This window comes from Ictidomys tridecemlineatus, chromosome 11 (genome assembly GCF_052094955.1).
Source record: "Ictidomys tridecemlineatus isolate mIctTri1 chromosome 11, mIctTri1.hap1, whole genome shotgun sequence".
NCBI lineage: Eukaryota > Metazoa > Chordata > Mammalia > Rodentia > Sciuridae > Ictidomys > Ictidomys tridecemlineatus.
The window spans coordinates 99,672,560-99,692,899 of NC_135487.1; the positions used below are offsets into that span (position 1 = coordinate 99,672,560).

The 20,340-nt window shown below is 32.3% G+C and overlaps 1 protein-coding gene across 1 annotated transcript in view; it reads right to left on the minus strand.

Moving 5' to 3' along the window:
- Positions 1 to 20,340, minus strand: part of LOC120885679 (protocadherin-15-like) — a 189,507-nt gene that overhangs the window by 131,285 nt on the left and 37,882 nt on the right. The window contains 3 exon segments of the mRNA XM_078027797.1: positions 1,059 to 1,175; positions 9,477 to 9,701; positions 12,463 to 12,768. Coding sequence (XP_077883923.1) covers positions 1,059 to 1,175; positions 9,477 to 9,701; positions 12,463 to 12,768 — 648 coding nt within the window.

Here is a 20,340-nt window from a genome sequence, read left to right on the forward strand (position 1 = left end):
TTAGCATTATCTAGCAAAGGAACTTCTGAGTTAAAGGTCATTGCTTTCATGTTAACATTATTTTTCAAGGCCTTATCGTCATAATAGACTATACGGCTTGTCACAATTGAAGCTGAAAAATATTATGACTGCCATTCACCTTTTATTAAATAGAAAGCATTATAGAAACACTCTTTATATTAACAATAGAAAACAAGGTTATAAGTCGTTTCAATAATTCAGGTTTTCAAATTTTTTCTTTCCAAATATGGTTAATTTGTTACGTATATTTTTAGAATCAGATATTGACTTATAGCATGAGGTAACTCAAAGGAAAAAATTAAATCTTCACCATTCTGCTCTTATGAGAACATAAAATATTTATAAAGTACCCTAGCTGTTTATAGAAATCATTCTTATGCAGGCATTATTAATACTTTTATCTTAACTGCCATAAAGAAATGTAATTGAAGAAAATTTATATCACATCTGCTAATAATTCTAATAATATTTTAGTTGAACACCTTCAGTCTTGAATAATAATTTAAAATACCTTCAAAGAGGTAAAGTTCTATATGATAAAAGAATCTATTAAACATGTTCCAAAAGCAATATTGAGATTTTAGCTTACCAAAACAAACACATTCAGTTTAAGTGTTTATGTTATACATTGATTTTAGAATTTTTTAACAGAATAGTCATGTACATATAAATGAAAAAAAATGAGTCTAAAATCTATTCATACTAAACTAAGCATGCACTGTTCTAAATAAAGGATCCAAATGACAGTGATTTCAAATACAGGCAATTATTTTCACATATATTTTTATTAGAGCAGACAAATAGACATATAATGAATTTTAAAAGTTTGCAAAAAACGCATATCCCTAATTGTCTATATTCAGTAATAATCATTTGAAATATGGTCTGAAACTGTGGATGCAATAAACAAGAGGATATAAATGAATGAGAATGAAACTCTGTTGGACTGTGTTTGCTGTATTGGGAAACAGATCACTCATGGGTGTTAAGAATTTTCTTCCTATAGCTCAGAGAAATCATTGATATCTTCTACTTACAGGAGGGTCTCCATCTTCAGCATAAACTGTAGTGATAGGTGTACCCTTGACTGCATCTGGAGCCACCATCCCTTTGTAGATTCGTTTACTAAATACAGGAGGATAATCATTCATATCCTGGAAAACAAAATTAAGAGTTTAGTGCTTCGGTAGAAATCGGGTTAGGGGCACAGTGACTAGATTGACTCCAGCTCTTCATATCACACACCTCATTTGCCACTGTCAACCTTCTATCCTCTCAAATCCATTACTCTTTTAAGACTGATACCCCAGAGGAAATAGCCAGAGTTCCTTTGCAATATTAATGTGTGTGATACCCATCCAAGGCCATTCCATTGGAGTAAACATTGTGTCACCCCCCCAAAATACATCTTTTAGAGGCTAAAATATGCTTGAAATTTTCTTTAAGATACTTTTCAAAATAGGATGTAATGTTTTAATCTTGGATAACAAGACAAAATCTTATTTCTTATAAAGTAACATCTTATGAGACAGTACAAGTAAAGGTGGTTTTATAATTTGTTTCACTGTTGATTTAAAAAATTCTTTATATGTTTCTGTAGCAACTGTAAATTATTTTATATACTTATTGTAATGTTATAATTATAGCATTTCACAAACTGTGAAATATCTTTTGATTCCCCTCATTTCATTTCTATAAATATAAAATGATATAAAGAAGGATTTTCCTGTAGCACACTCCAATAATGACATTTGAAATTACATATACTTACAGAAAGAAAACTGTTTATTAAAAATTTTCCTAACAATATATATATAAATTTTATTTTCTCAATTTGGTAACACATGGGCCATATTATTCATGTAACATTCCTCATTAAAATATTTATCAAGAGCTTCCCACTTTTATAAGCCAGTCCTTGGGATGCTGTGGTATCTCAAGAAAAATTGTCCCTGTATTTGTATCACTTAACTGACATTTGACAGGTAAACACAATGGTCCACAGATTAGGTTAGTGACTTTGCCTAAATTAATCTATTCTTACATCAGAGCTAAAATAAATAATCAACTCCCATAAATGGAGCCTGACCATTTTTTTTCAGGACCACTTTACAATTTAGAGAGGATTAAATATCATTTTTTCTCAATAAATAATGTTTATTAAAATGAGTGGTTTATTTTTAAATACTTATTATGCATGTAGTGTTTGGGGTATTTTAGGTCAAACAAATTAAGGCACAAAGCTAAAATTATTAATTATCTATTCTTCCTTTCATTTGTTTGCTATTAAATTAAAAAATAGACACTCACTCTACATTCTACATAGTCTTTGATATGTGTCCAGACACAAGGTTTTACTGTATAATATAAATTGGAAACACAAAAAAATAACCAACTGTAAACTTCTTTTTGTGCAAAAAGGTCAAGATAATTATCTCTTACAATCAAACAAGAGATTCCTTTTATGCTCACAACAGAGTCAACTTCTGAGTTGTGAATATGAATAAGCCTGCAGATATTAATAAGAAAGAGATCTTGAATGGTAAGCAAACCTAAAAAATAAGATATCATTTCCTTTTGCCGTGTGGTATTCACAACCTCTTCTATGAAAAAGAAGACTTCCTTTATAAATTATGAAGTATAGAATCTGGGAAAGTAAATGAGCTTAGGAAGCACTGGTTCTCTATAATAAGGATCATATAATGTACTGATCTTGAGTAATCCAAGCAGGGGGCAAATATGTAAAGTATTTACGTTCACACGTTTTTCTTCTTTTTCTAGAGTGCCAATTGATTTAATGAGTATATCTTTTAATTAAGGGTTTGGGAATCCTTTTGCACCCCTCAACAATCATTTTTGAAGGGTCAGAAAAGAAGGAACCCAACACTGCAAATTTTTCTACCTCAATTTCTAAAGCTCAGTAAGCTCAATAGGTTATCGTGAATTTTCTTCTTTATCACCCTCCCCCCAAGGAAATTGAAATTCTTAATGTTACAAGGTACTTTTTGTGAAATTGGATTCTTAAAGGGGAAAAGGTGCCATTTCACTTATATCAATACAGTTGTTTAAAATGTGCAGTGGAGTGGCCTCCCCCGATGGCCCACAGGGAAGTACTCACTAGCTTTACCTTCAAACTGAAAGCACTGTGAACATTTTTGCAATCTGTCGTCATAAACTTATTACACATAAACCAAAAGTTGTAAATTACTGAAAAAGATTGGATTCCCTCCCCTTTATTTTGCCTGCCATGGAAAGAATGAAGAATAAATCAATACAGTTATATTGTAGCAATATTTATTTTTATGGCACATTGTACATATTTTGGGGTTCTAATCTTTTATTGTGGCTAAGATGTGCAGGAGTTGCCCATAGTTCTTCCACAATGCATTATTTCAGATAAGAAAATTTATTGAAATGCATTGCCAACTAACATAATCAATAGTTCATTATGTTTATGCTTCAGGGACATCTAATGAAAAAAATATACATAAATCTGCTCCTGTACAAATGTTCTATTATGCAGTAAATTAAGGATGCACCCAACTCCACAAAACCATGCTCTTTTTTGTACCCCATTATTCCACTAGAGGACAGTATTGACAAAAGGAAACATTTCTTCAATCCTATAGTTAATGTACCATTCAAACACATAAAACTTTGCTTCCTATGATTATATTTGTTGATTTTAACAAAAATTAGTTTTCATGTTTCAAAAGAGTATTCTGAATGACACCATGTTTCTCAACTAGAGCAATACCAAGCTTCTCTTTAAAAAATCTTTTACCACTAAATTTTGTATTTTTTCCCAATATTTCTAGCGAATAAAACTGTATCTGAAGGTACAGTTAGCTTCCAGGAAGAAAATATGAAGTTTATTTATTTATTTTCTAAATTAAAGTCTAAAATAATCACAGAAACCATTTTCACTTTGGTAGACCACAAAGTAGATTTAAGAAATTATTTTAAGAGCAGTCTAGGAAAACAGGAACTAGCTGGTAGGTTTGCAAATTACAGACAAGTTTGAAGTTTTACAAAACAATTAAGAGAGAGAGAGAGAGATGATAAAAATTTTGATTTTCTGAAGCCATGGATAAAAATGGTTCTGCATGAGAGACAGTTTCTTAATAGAAAAGTACTAACTTTTATAGCTTGATAATATTTTTATTTTACTTTCATTTTTAGGTATCAGGGATTGAAACCAGGGTCACTGAACCACATCCCTCACTCTTTTTATTTTTATTTCGAGACAGGGTCTTGCTAAATTGCTTAAGGCCTCACTAAGTTGCTGAGACTGGCTTTGAGCTTGTGATCCTTCTGCCTCAGCCTCCCAAGTCACTAGGATGACAGGTGTGCCCCACCATGCCTGGCTTTATCAACTGTAAAATTGCAGCAAATGCCTACCTCATTTTCTGAACTCTGATGCATATCCAGGGGAGACACAAAGCTATAAAAGTTTCTCTTGCTTTTGTACTGCTGTTCAGTGTCAGCATTACCTGTGCTGGACTGTTGGCTGTCTGTCTTTCAAAATCCTGAGCAGCTAATGAAGTTGATAAGTATTCTTCTTAGGCAGGCTATGCAACTGATTCCTCTTGTGACCAGTATTATTGTCCACTACCACATATTAGCTATTTGCTGTCTCACATATAATCCACCTTCTGCTCTTGCTTTTACCCTTTTGGTTTCTTCATTTGTCTTCTTATCTTTTTTCACTTCTATCTCTTTCTTTGTGCTCCCACACATACTCTTAGAAAAAGTTGCACCTCTAGACAAAAAAAATCTTTTTCTGCTTTGCATAGGGCTTAGATATAAATCAACACCTTCTCTCACATTTTACTTTTTTTTAAAATCAAACTTTACATTGGAAGCTTCTTTCTTACTTGACTAAATTCATTTTTAAGTGCACTTTCTAATTTTTGAGTTTAGAGTCATGGATTCTTGGTGGTAGTATATATGAAATGTAGATGTAATTGAAGTTACATGTTGCTAAAAGCAGAAAAGAATATACAATCTTTCTTTACCACAAATACTGAGGAAGTTTCCACTGTGTATTAGGTAGTGTGTAAAAGTTTGAGATATAGTTGCAATCAAGAAACACAAGGTGCCTCCTGGTATTTACCTTTCAGTTTAGTGTGGAAGCAAAAACTAAACAAATGAGTGTGATGACCATTATTAAATAGGTAGTACAAGGATATGAAGGGAATATATAGCAAATAATTCAACTAAATTTAGCATAATATACATCCCAAGACACTTGAGCAATGGTGCAAGTTGCTCATGTACTGTGATTAGGTAGAATAATCCTTCAAGATTATTACACAGGGAACAGGATTTGATAAAATTTTGTACATTTTTTCCAAGTAATGATATGATTGCCAGTTGGGAAAATATGTGTTTATTTTGAGCATTACTTCAAGCAATTTCTATGTAAAAATATGAGACCATTTCAGACAAATTCTCAAATGGACATAATAGTTGTGAATGTGTGTTTCTGTGTATAGTTTATTTTTATTTTATGCCAGGCATTTTCTAGGCTTGTCAATTGTATCATATCAATAAATGCATCTAAAAGTTTGTCTAAAATACATATTGGCAATTTTTGTTTTCAGTACTGGGGATTGGACTCAGGGTTTTCCACATGCAAAGCAAGCAATCTACCACTGAGTTAAACTCTCAGGCCTTTTTTTATTTTATTTTGAGACAGGGTCTTGCTAAGTCATTCAGGTTAGTCACAAACTTGTGATCCTCCTACCAAATGGCTGATATTATTGGCCTATGCTGGCACCCAGGCCTGTTTGTATTGTTTTGATTATTATTGTTGTTGCTGATATTATTGTTATTACTATTATATTCCTGATTTAAATATATAGACATTGAAGACTAGAGATCACAGGTTGCTTATGCTTATCCAACCCACAAGGGATAGGGACCTGGTTGAATTCTGGTTAGTAGGGCATAATTCTGGTATCTGGAAGTGAGGAAAAGATGTAATGGAAAAATCACCAGAAAAATCTATGTAAGATAACTTGAATAGGATTTTAATTTAAAAACACACATATAACTCATACAATATATATTTCCAAAGGTGTCTTTAAAAGTTTTAAAGCATTCCTCCAACTAGTTACTATAATTTTATTTTGACAAACTGCTTTGCATGAAAACAATCATTTTTCCATGGAATTCCATTTTATAATGGAATTATAGTTGTTAGTGGTATAGAAAATCACATTTTCTTTTCTTGGGATTCTATAAGGCCAGATTTCACATTGTATGTTACTTTTTAAATTTTTTAGAATTGTGCTTTTATATTCCAGAAATTTTCCTGTATTATCTAATTTGTAATCATCCCCAATTCTGTTGGTATTGACATTCAATAAAAACATACAAAAAGAAAGGCCTAATAATGTTCTACAAAAACTTAGCAACAAAATATGTATAATTTATATGATCAACACTGATTTTCTTTTATATCCTTGAAACTAGACACTAAGAAAACTTTTGTAGATTTTTGTGACAAACTTATTTTATTTTTACTGTGCAAATATTCCCCCCATATCTCTTCAATTTTCTCCCAAATATCTCTTTCCAATTTTAAATTTTTGATGAGCTACAAGTTAAACACCTGATCTTTTCTTTTTCTTTTTCTTTTCTTCCTCTTCTTTACAAAAGAAATCATGTCTCTGCTCAAAGAGAAATCTTCAGGATGCTTTCCCCATGGTGACTGTTTTGGGTAAAAATATCTCTTTAGAAAATACCATGCCAATTACGTTATCAGCAAAACAGCCTTTTACAATGGTGACAGTACAGACCAATAGCAGAGAATTTACAAGCTTGGGGAAAATCTGCATTTGTGGAAAAATGAGTCTGTGCTTCATTTTTATCTTAAAAACAAATAATGATAACATTTTTATGGGATTCATTGGTATATAACAGAATTTTAAATTTCTGTTTGTTATACCTGACCTTTAGTTATCAGAGAAAAGGTAAGCAAGTTTCAATCTGCTATTGGGAAAACTTTCTGAAAACTTTATTTTGCTTAAGTCATTTGGAAAGAAACAAAAATATTATCTTAAACATGCATAGAATTGAATAGATTGTTTTGTTTAAAAGTACAATAAATAAAAATTATCTTTACATGAATTAAGCATCCTGATGATGGGAATAGTTAAATTTCTCTAAGATGAAACAACTGACACTATAAAAATCAGACTAGCTTTCTTCCCTGAAGACATGAGCCCCCTGTGAGTCACCCCTTCACAGAGGCTGAAGTAAGCCTCAAGCGATAGCCTTATGTTAAAATAAAGTGAGGGAGGAGTGCCTGGAAACCTGAAGAAATTAAGAGGCTTGAATTCCAGAGAGAACAAGGCTTATATAATGAATAGCTTATCTTTGTAGGTGATACATTTGGATCAAGTTGATTCCATTGATTTTTTTCCACCAAAAACTAATAATAATAATCCAAACAAATGAATGCAAACTGAATTTAGAGTAGCCAACTCAGAATCCAGGAATGTTTACAATTAGCCATTATCAAACATCGTTCTGAGACAGAAGACAAGGCCATTTGAATTTCCGTCTAGGGAGAAACCAAAGGGCAGTAAACACTAACTTTTCTTTGCTTTGCTCCATACCATTAATAAGTAAATATTTTGTCTACTCTTGATTTTTTAATTGTCCAATTCTACCAAACCATTTCGGTAGACAAGGATGATTTAGAGTGAGAGAGCCTTTGTTTTTTTCACCTGATTCAGAAGTTGTTTTGGTATCACTGATCTGTTTACATCACTCTTAGTTTTTTTTTTTTTCTCCCATCTGTTTGCCTATCGTGATGAATTCATCACCATGGTTAGCATCATTTCCCTAGATATTTTTTTTTTGTAAGCAGATTTCTAGATTCTATCACACAACAGTGTGACAAAATAGCATTTCAAAATACAAATTGATCCCCTCCCCACTCTAGGTTTCCTGTGATTTTTGGTGTCCCTTGGTTCTTCTGAAAAAGTTCCTAGAGCAGGAAAAAAATCATCATATAGCAAAAAGGTGCCAAAAGAAAAGCAGACAGTCCAAGGAAAGATTTTGATATTTTGAATTCCCTTTTTCCAAAGAAAACTTGGTTCTAAGTAAAATTTTAACTCTCTGAAATTGATGTTTCCTACTCCTTAAATAGATACAGTGTAAGTAGATACAAAGTGTAAGAAATAAGTATAATACTGTGAACTCCTGAGATAAAGGAAATCCAGATCTTAAGGAAACTCTCCTGACAGCTTAAGGGTATGTAAGAATTGAGGATGGCTTATGGTGTCCTTTCTAGATTATTTTAGAAGTGGCAGCAATAATTCTAGGAAGAAATGGTGTCAGTGTACCTGCCAGCAGATGAGCCTAGGTAAAGTGAAAAGAGGAAAGAGCTAATCCTTGTATCCCACTCTATTATTTCAGAATAATCCTGAAATCATCTAAAAAAAAAGAAAAAGAAAAAGAAGTTCAAACATGCAGATGTTATGGTCAAGGACATTAACCTACAGGAGTGATACACTTGTTATAATTCAGTATTGATAAAACCTTCTATGCTTTCATATTGATATTTTATTCTTTAAGTAAACTCATTGCATGTCTTCTTTTTAAAAAATCAATTCAAAAAAGCCCAAGAAGGCAATGACTTCTTCTTTCATCATATATAAATTTATAGTGCCCTATAAAAATGAAAATTATAAAAAGTTGACATTGACTGCTTACCTTAGAACTAAGATACATATGCTTTTCTATTGGAATTGCCCTTCAAGAACTGTAGTCATCCTGAGAAACTAACTTTCTTTTATTGTAGGAAAAAATGTATTTGCACATTTCTAGAGCTAGTAAGAAGTAATGAATACAAAATCCCTAGTAATGTATCATAATTAAACTCTACTAAACAGATCACCTTAAAAACTTTATGGACTGTAACTGTAGATACCAAAATAGAACAAATTAAAACCTCAATTCCATCTGACTCTGAAGCTTTCTTTATCCCAGACTCTTGAATTTCCGAATAATAGTGTAATTAGTTCTGGGACCTAAGAACACTTAAATATCCAGACTCTATTTTTTTCACTTTTTACTTTATTTTTTAATGAAAAAAATCTGAAGTAAGTTAATATCCATGGTGCTGTGGAATTTGAACTGAACTGTTTTCTAGTTAGATTAGAATTCTACTAAAGTGATACTACTAATACAGACTCAGAAACTAGTCTTTTAATGCATATTGAGTACCTCTTTCAAATTTATCTTTCAAAGATTAAAAAAAAACATGGCAATTTATCAAGTCTTCATAAATACTTTACATAAAAAATACAGCCTATATGCTTGGTTGGCAACATTATGGTTACTATGGTTTACTGACCAAAATATAATAGGTATCATATAAGAATTAGTAGTTACATGTAGAGAGAAAGTAGGCCACTGGAAGTCTCCACAATCTTTACCTTTATAACCACTGTGACAGTAGCAATACCAGGAGGCATTGTTCCATAAATATCAAAGGCCTCCACCAGAAAAGTGATACTTGCTTCCTGGTCTCGAAATGCCTCATAATCCAAACTCCTCAAAAGGGACACCTCTCCTGTAAATGGATGTAGTGCAAAAACGTGGTTCACTTCAGGGCTTCTTATCCGATATGACACATTTGCTCCAAGGTCAACATCTTTGGCCTGTAACAAGTTAAGTAAAAGAATGTTTTGTTTTGTTTAATCAGTGGTATTGCCAAAATAGAGGCAAGCAGAATTGATGATAGTCATGTGTCAGTGTCTGGGACAGCAAGAGTTTAATGATGACCAAAAGACATGTCTGCAAAGGCAGGTAATTTGTTAAGTAATTTATCATTTATCAGGAAAAGGAAGAGGTAGAGTTGGGACAGAGAGAGAGAGGGGAAAGAAGAGTTAGAGTTGGGAGAGAGAGAGAGAGAGAGAGAGAGAGAGAGAGAGAGAGAGAGAGAGAGAGAACGCTATCCATGGGGTTTTACTGTTGATTTTAAGACTATATCTATTTTATTTGGAAGACCACTTGTTAAATGAATCATAGCAAAGTAAAGAAATAAATCATGTCATAAATCATTGTTTTCTTCTGGTTTAATAATCATGAAACTATTATAAATAAAAGTAATTATTGGGTAACTTTCATAAACATAATAGAACACTCACTGTAAGAAAATGAAGGACATAAAAGGAGAAATTTGTTCTCACTGAAATCCTATAATACATTCCTGAAGATCATTCTTTTATAACTTCTTTCCTCTAACCAGTCTCTAGTGGATAGTTATTAGGTACAATGTACTATGGAAAAAAGATGAATCAACCCCCAAATCCTGCATTCTAGGTTATGGCCTCAAAGAAGAAATAATTATACAAGTACACAAATAGAAGGAAAAAAAAAACAATGTTATCTGAAAAGCACTCAGAATTGGGATTTAGATGAAAAGATAGGATTTTTGTTGAAGTGGGACAGCTATTTCATTCAGTAGAATAGACTGGGAAAAGCACCTAAGTTAGAGGAAATAAAACAGCAAGAACAAAAATCAGGATAGTTCGAGTTTGTTGAATGTACATTCATTAATACAAGCACCTTCTTTGTAAGTTTCAGTCTTGTTTTCCTCTAATTACTGGCATCACAACTATAAAGTTATTGTCAAAGCACAGATATTACCGTGTCATATTCCTGCCTACAATTCTCAATATTCATTTCAATTTGCATTAACCACTTTGTTATTTAAAGTTAGAATACTGTGACAAAGTACCTGAGAAAATCAATTTATAAAGGGGGAAAAGTTATTTTTACTCATATGGTTTCTGTCCTGGGTCACATTTCTATTACTTTGGGCCTATGGCAGCACAGTACATTATGGTGGTAACTCCTGACAGAAGAGGCCTATTTGCCTCATGGCAGCCAGGAAGCAAAGTGAGACAGAAAGGGGATGGTTTCTCAATATCCCCTTTAAGGGCACATCCTCAGTAACCTCACTTTCTCTCCCTAGGCTTCACCTCCTAAAGATTCCACATTTTCCCAACAGTGCTATAAGTTAAGGACTAAATTTAAGATACATGGGCCTTATGAGGGCATTCAACATCCAAGTTATGGGAGTGCCAATCCCCTTAACATGATGAGATGGACCACCACCTTTTCTAGTTCTATAGCCCCTCAAACTTCACCCTGTCCTCCAAGATTTTGAGAAGATTTTTTTCCATCATCTTAAATAATCTTTTTTTCTCTCTTTGTTTAGAGACTCTGACTTGCTCCTGAGTTAACAATTTAGAAATAACTTTCATGAGAAAACGTTTTTTGATGCTCAAGCACAGTTTCGGAGTTCCACCTCTGATTTTGTCAGCCACTGGTCTTAAGAATCACTATTTTAATTACCAATCTACTTGTCTTTTTAGTAAACCAGACTGAAAATACCAGAAAAGCAGGAACTCTGTCTTGTTAACTTATTCTTGTATTCTTGATGTCTTCAAGAAAAATTGGCATACAATTAGACACTGAAGATATGTGCTTATTGAATGAAAGGATGGTTGAATAGATGCATGGAGGATAAAATAGAGAGATAATGGTTTTCTATCTGTTTAGTATGTGCCTTAATTAGATTCCTTAATGTTTATTGAATAGTTAAATCTTTGTTGAGTTGAGTTATGGAAGAAATACAGATTCTTGAAAAGAATTCTATCAAAATTCAAGTTATTCTTAGCAGGAGGAATGAATGATTACAATATTTCAAAATGCACTTCATTTTGAAAGATCTCCTATATAAATTGACTGGTTGCTAAAAATGCATATTAATGGGTCAATCTGACCTACTGAACCAAAATGTTCAGTTTCTGGGAATGTTACAGTGAAGGTGTTAAAAGAAATTTGGATATAGAGATGAAATTTTAAAAAAGTAAGTTAGAGTCTTAGAAGATGCTTGTTGTACATGTAAAGTGAAAAAGAATGTACAGTATGATGGATGTAACAATATCTGAAAAATACAGGAGAAGAACACATGTATATCTGTGTATACATATATGCACATACCTACACACATGCATATTTGTGCTAGAACAAAGATTAATGTGAAAAATACACACAACAATTGAATATTGAATATTTAAGTAATAATATTTTTTCTTTATGAGATGTTTTCCAATGTTACAAAAATATACAGCTTAACTTTGTAAATTAAAAAAAATCTGTTAGAAAGTTTATTTTTTCTTACAAATTTGCCTTTTTTCCCATTAATTTTGCAGGATCTCCCAATGAGAGGTTATCACAGAAAATGCAAAATACAATATTTGATATATACTTGTAATATAATTCCTTCATTTTATGTGAAACTAAAATGTAAGTGGGTTAATTGTATTTTTGCTGCTGATTTTGGATATATCACCCTAATTGCAAATCTAATAATTCAGAATTAATAAAACTAATGCTTTTTCCATATACCTCTATTTTAAGGAAGGTGGTCCCAGCTGGCAGATTCTCTTCCACAACAACAGTGTATGTTGAATTGGTGAACACTGGACTATTGTCATCAATATCCAAAACCTTGATGGCCAGTGTTAGAGTCGAATGACGAGGGTATACTGCTCCATCAGTTGCCACCACAACAAGTTCATAGTAGTCCCTGACTTCTCTATTAAGCTTCACTGCAGTGTAAATGCTCCCATTGGATGTGATGCGGAAAAGATTGTTGAAGTTACCCAAACTGTAGTGCACTTGACCATTTATTCCAGCATCAGGGTCTGTTGCCTAAAAGAAATCAAAAACAAAGAATTCACACAGTAGCTTCTGGTATGTTCTGACATATTATGACATTTTCCTAATCAGATATTCTTTTTATATCTAATGAGAAAATTTAAAAGATAATGAAGATGAAATGCACAGTCCAAAACATGAAAAGGAATACACATAATTTAGTTAGCATACTCATTCAAAATGAGCATAACTTACACATTGATAACATCATTAGCATTACAATAAGATATTATGAAAATACATATTATAAAAATACTGAATGTTTCATGTATTATTTTTAATAGATTTTAATGCCAAAGTAAGACAAAAATTTATTTTTTAATTAAAGCAATTTCCTGAGTAATGACTTAAGTGTCTATGTGTTTGCATTCAAATTCTTTTTATATTCATTTTCATATTTAAATATATTTTAGCACTATGTGTTTTTACCTCATTAATTCTCTTGATGTTTTTAGTGAGAAAATATTGGTCCCATTTTGAGACACTTTAGGTCACAAAATCAGTCATTTATGCAATCAGTAATTTAAAATGACACTTGCTTGAGTTATTTTCTATTCATCCACATAATTGAAGGTTTATTGATAAAATATTTCAATTTAATTACTATGGCTGATGTGTGTGTATGTGTGTGTGACTGTGTGAGTGGGTGTATATTTGGAGGGGAGAGTGTTGTGTATGTGTTCCTCTATAAATATCCAGCTGATATCTCCATTAGGACTCCCAAATATAACTATACAAATTTTACTTGACTTACTATTGGATTACATCCTGATCAACCTATTGTATATTGAAAATGTTGTAAGTAAAAATTCATTTAATACATCTAACCTACTGAATTTCATAGCTTAGCAACACAGTACACAGTAGAGCATTGGTTATTTACACTCAAGAAAGCATGACTAAGTGAGAGCTGTTCCTCTCTTGATGCTGCCCAGCATCTTGAAAGAGTATTATACAACATATTGGTAGCCTTGGAAGAGATCAAAATTAAAATTTTGATGGACAGTTTTTATCGAAGAATATGAATTGCTTTTGCACTATGGCCAAATTGGAAAAAAAAAGAAAAAAGACAAATTGAACCATTATACATCAAGGGACTGCCTATATTGGTTTTCTTTTCTTTTTTTTTCCCCTGTATTGGTTTTCTAGTCTGTATCAGGTACTGTAACAAATTACCAGCTTATCAGCTTCTGCAAAACAAGTTTATTATTTTAAAGGTCTGCAGGTAAGTTAAATATGGGTCTCACCTGGTTAAAATCAAAGTATAAGAAAGACTATGTTCTATGGAGTCTCTAAGGGAAAACTAATTTCCTTACTCACTCAAGTTGTGGACAGAACTCAATTGCTTGAGGTTGTAGAACTGAAATCCTCACTGTTTTAGTGGTTGACATGTGAGGACCAATCCCATCCTTTTAGCTGCCATTCACATCCTGTGACTCCTGGCACACTGCCTCATCTATAAGAGCAGCAGTGGTGGCCAATTCCTCGGGAATTTTTTGAATTGCTCTTTTTCCATCTCATCTCTGACTCGTTCTTCAGTCACCCTATTGCATTTACTGGGCTTACATGATTCAGTAGGCTTACGTTGACAATCCAGGGTAATGTTATCATCTCAAAGTCCTTAGTTTTAATCACACTTGTTGCAAATATATAGCAATCTATACTTTCTGATAAGATGATTTTTTGAGAGAAAATATTCAAACAGATAATTGGTAGGAAGACTGAAAATAAATGTTAGATGGGTCATTCTCACAACAGGCTTTTAAAAATCTTTTTTAAATCTCTTAAATTAGCTCAAGTGTAAGTAATATGTCAAGTACACACACACACACACACACACACACACACAGGAAGACTGAGCAGATCTACTACCACTGAATTTACTGGACATCTGGTCTTCATGAAAGGAAGTATATATGATTCTTATAGAACAAAAGACCTTAAAAAATAAAAATAAAGACCTCACTAGACAAAACTTTGAATATTTTCCAGGAAAAAAATTGTCAGATCTTAAACAGTAAGGTTAAAAAGTTAGATATATCAAAAACAACTAATTATTTAAGAATGAAATAAAATAAAGTGATTATATGAGACCATTTATTAAGCAAAGGTTTTCTGAACAACTTATGTGCACCAATTTGTTCTCTTGCTGTTTGAAAGGGAACAAGATATGATATTGATTAAGAATTGAATTCATTCCCTTTCTTGCTCATTATTACTTTATAGTGATCTACTATACAATTGTTCCTAGAAGAAGGAGGAGGAGGAAGAGGAGGAGGAGAAAATGGAACCTCAACTCTGGAATTCCTATACTGTGGATTCCAAATCCTGTAGAAATCTAGAAGCATGTCTATATCAGTGAGATGAATTGGGATAAAACCCCAAACGAGAGCCAGATGCTTGTTCCTCTTCTATTAAGAGGTACCTGGGTAGATAATGTGTTCTGTTTGTCAATGTTTAGTTTCACTTTAAAATACATTTGTACTGGGGCTACAGTAGTAACTCAGTGGTAGTGCACTTGCCTAGCATATGTGAAGCACTGGGTTTGTTCCTCATCACCAGATAAAAATAAATACATAAAATAAAGGTATTGTGTCCTTTTACAACTAAAACATATAAATATTTTTGCATTATTCAGATTATTAGAGAAAAATATTTCTCTTTATTTTAACACAATTTAACTAAAAGACTTATGTAGACAAAAGGAAAATATTAAACTATTAAAAAGTTGTGAACTCTTCTGCACCTCTTAATGAATCCAAGGTGAGTTTGAGCAGGAGCTTCCTCTTATTTGTGCTTCTCCTTGACAGTAAGTAAATTAAAAGGCCATGAACTCCCATTCCCTTCTTACCTCCAAGTGGGAACCATAAAAGACATTGAGTGGAAAGGTCAGGTGAAGTTTGGTAGTGATTTTTGACATTATTAAGGGAAACATATTTTTTTTAAATTTATTATCTGCCAACATCAAAAAATATGCAATAGTTGTTGACTTTAGTTCTTTAAAGAAGTGAATTTATTCAAGCATGGTGTAAAAGGAGAGTAGCAACTAAATGACACAAAATGAGGGTAAGGTTTTCCTCTGTCCTCACAAATGTTTCATATTTAATATTGAAGAATGACAAGTAGACTTATAGACCAAAAGGTAACAAGTTTACTTGAGTTCAAGTCACCAAAACATAAGGGAGTAAATAGGTTTCCTCAAACATTTGAGTGCTCCAATAGTGATTCCCTAGGACACCAGAATATAGATATACAAACTAGTGATTTCTTAAGGGTTTAAGTTCTAATTTTGAAGCACATATCCTTCCCATACTGACTCAATGGCCTTGAGAGAGTCAATCTCTGTAAACTTTCATCCTTCATCTGAAAAAAATATGGTGGTAATGAGTATTTATGTATCTTCTAAGAGGACTACATATTAACAACATACTTGTGTCATATTAAGCTACCCATAAAAAATGGTATCCATGTTTGCCAGGCATGGTGGTTCATGCATGTAATCCCAATGATTTGAAAGGCTGATTCAGGAGAATTACAAGTTCAAGGCCAGACACTCAGCAAATGAGTGAGAGCTGTCTCAAAACAAAAAATAAAAAAAGACTTGGAATGTAGCCCAACATCCTTAGATTCAATTCCCAGTCAGCAAACAAACAACAACAACAAAAAGAAAAAAAAAAACTACCCATCTTTATGTTATTGTGGTTTTCAATATCTACTTGGAATGTATTTTAAAAAGATAAATTCTATCCTTCATTTCTGAAAGAATATTTTTGGTGGAACAAATTAGCCTGTTTTTATTAGTTTATTTATAAGTTTTTGTTTCCTCGGAGTAATTTTTAATCTTGTATAGCAAATTTCTTTGATTCTATTAATATTATTATTGTCAAGATTTTCTGAGAATACTGGTGTATGTCAATTTAAAAAACTCATATGTGAAAGTTTTGTGTCTACACAGTATTTTTAGTGTAAAAAACAAAAACATAAGAAAACTCATGATTTAATTATAAAGAATAAAAAGAGAAAATTACTTTAGTTATTACAAGAAAGATAAATATTAAAAATTCATGTATTATTAGATCAGATACATGATAGAGAAATTTCAACAAAAAAGTTTATTTGATGATTTTATAGATATTGCCATACTGAGGAATATTTGCTATGTGCTCTGAGAAAAAACAAGACCTGAAAAATGCATTCCATTTGAAAGTAGAAGAAAAGAGATAACTTTAAGTTACATTTTAAAGTAATTTCATCATGGTTTGGGAAGCAAATGTACCTGTCAGTGAGTGAGTATTTGTGGTATTGTCATAAATTGTGAGGTTCTTAAATTCATTACAATAATAACTGAAAAAAGCATTAGTGTTATTTAACAGCAAACATTCCCTTGCTTGTTGTCACTACTGCAAGCTGTCTTTCCAAATCTGAAAAAATAAATTCTGCCTACAGAAATCAGTAAATAGTATTTCCACACATAAAATTTTTGTCAGCTGCCCATATTTTTCTCCAAAGCTATGTCTTTTTAGTGTTCTTAAATTCTTTCTATTCTACCGTGGAGAAACTGCAATTAAACTGTCTCTAAGTGCTTAGATATTTCTCTGGATTATGTTCCTGGTTCCACCTCTCTGAGATACTTCCCTTCCACCAGGTTCCCTGTCATTCTGTATTTATTTGACTCTATGACATGGTGTAATTGCCTGGTTATCTGCTTGTCTCCTACACTATACTTCAAGCAACTTGAGGACAAGAAAACTGCACTTTTTAACATTGACTTTCTAATACCAAATCTTCAGAGATGTTCAATAAATTTTTGTTTAATAAATGTTTAATGAATGATTTATTTTCGCTTTATTCAAATTTGCAGATTTTACCAGTATCCAAAAAATTACTTAGTATTTATTATGTAATAAATTGCACTTTATCCTAGCATTTAATTCTGTACATGATCTTGTTGTGGCCTCTCTCTATGCATTTATATTCCACAAATAACTCGCTGACATAAACTGTTTCACTTTTTTTTCTTAAATATGTCACTTTTCAAGCAACTCCTAATCTCAGTGGTTTAAAATCATCAATGTTAATTTATTGTCTCTGCAGAATATATCATGCATTCCTTGCTGCTCTGCTCCATGTCTGCCTCACTTGAGAAAGGAGGTTAAGGGATCAGCTCTTATAGGAACATGTCACTCATGTGACAAATGAAAAATAAGCCACAACACTTAATGCTTCTTCTTGGTAGTGGAACAGATCACCTATATTTCTAGTTCATTGATCAAGGCAAATCACATGACAAGGCTGATGTGGTAGAGAAATATCATCTCAGAGTCAGACAGCAACAAGTCAGAAACAACAGTATAAGCTACCATACTCACTTCCCTTGATATTCACCATGTCCTTTCCCATCTTCCCTTAATAGGCTTCTTTGTAACCTAGACTGAATCTTTCAAAACTGGCTCCAGTTCCGCGAATCTGGGAAGTCTTTCTTTTTATTCAGCCTCTGATCCTTTTTGTACTTATCACAAACAACCTTTTACTGCTATTTTTATATGTTGGACAATGTATAAGGTTTTTGTCACTGTGATCAAAATACCTGACACAAATTACTTTAGAGAAGAAATAGTTTACATTGGGTCATGATTTTAGATGTTTAGTCCATGAACAGCCAACTTTATTGCTGGAGCCTAAGGTGATGCCGAACTTCATGGTGGAAGGGCATGGTAAAAGAAAACTTCATCTCATGAAAGCAAGGAAGCAGAGAGTGAGAGGATCCAGAAACTAAATAATTATAATTTCCAAGGCATTCCTCCATTCTTGTCCCACCCACCTCCAGTTATTACCCAGTTAGTCTAGTCAATTTACTAACCCATCAAATGGATTAATCAACTGGCAAGGTAACAACTCTCATAAGGCTGAAGTGTAATCACTTCACCTCTGAACATTCTTGCATTAACCCAGGAGCTTGTGGGGGACATCTCATATCCAAACAAAAATAGACAACTAAATATTAGCTCTAAAAAGCCACTGCTTATCCATCTATTACATAATGGGAAGTACCATTAGAGAAAAGAATCTGTAAGTAGTTTAGTGTGGTTTGGAAAGTGGGAAGTTGGAGCAAGAATGAAAATATGAAAAATAAGTAAAAGACACAGCAAGAAAATGGAAATAAACTGTCTTCTCAAAAGTAGGTGATATTTAACACATATAAACTGAGGATGTCATAATAAACAAGCACTTTTAAGTTGTTACAAGATAACCTGTATATCTCATAATAATAGAATGTAGGTTAACCTCCAATAATTAAAAAGTAAGCATTACAAAAAAGCCATGAAGTATTGTAGTAAAAGTCCTTACCTGTTCTTGTGTCATATAATGATAAACATTCTGAGATTATTACTTTGATGCTTCAGAGAAAGGGCTATCTGGTTCATATTCACGCCACAAACAAGCAAAAAAAATGTTAATTAAATATCTTTACATTGTTCTGCAGTAGTTCTTTTTTCTCTCAATCATTTTTAACAATGCTGGTAGAAGAAATGAAGACTTTTTTTCTGTGATTTTTGTATTTTCTGTTTCTTGGCATTTGATCATTCTGCACTGTTAGTTTAATGTGTGTTTTCCATTTTGTATGATGGTGGAAACTCAGAGGTTGAAATTTTAATTTGTCTTCACACGTGTTTTTACTTCCATTTCTTCAACTTGAGTCTCATCTTTTTCTTATGGGCAAACATGCTGTAATCTCTAAATCTAAGTACATTTTGCCAAACTAACCAGGCTGTCTTGTGTTTGCTTTGTTCTACCATAAAGTTCTTGTATCTCTTCGTAAGATGTGTATTCTTTAGCCCAAGTGTTATCTAAGAAGCCTCAGAGTAAGGAAAAAGAATTATCTCTGTGTTCCTGAAGCTTACTGTCTATTTCTTTACCAAATGCCTTAATACTATCTTCTGTAATTTTTTTACAACCTCCATGACATTGAATTTTTAATGGCCAGGTGGCTTATTTATGTATCTTTTCTTTTGCTTGCATTGATATATAGTAATTACATAATATTTTCTGTAAAAATTTCTTCTAAAACTGTTTCCATTTAACAATAACCTATCAATTTTCTCTCAACCACCCAATCACATGCAGAAATGAAGAATGTCATTTACTATTGGCTTTTTTTTTTCTTAAAAGTTGTTATGTATTTCCATGTATCAGAAAAAAATTAAAATGATTATATACATTTCCATTTTAGATGAAAATTAAGTGAAAAAAACATCAACAGTTATATTTTCTTCAATTTTGTATCTGTTATTATTCTATTACTTTATTATATTTCATTCGTCAACTAGAATCCTTTAAGATGATCTATTTCTTGTTCGTTTTACAATAAATATAGCACATATGCCTACTTCTTATGGTATTAACAAAACTGTAGTTTAATTTTTTTAAAACTCCTTTCTAGAGTTCTACCTTATTAACAATAATAATGTTGAACCTTATTAATAATAAGATTGAACTCTAGAAAGGAGTTCATTATTAATCTTTTTCATTATTAATCTCTCTCTCTCTCTCTCTCTCTCTCTCTCT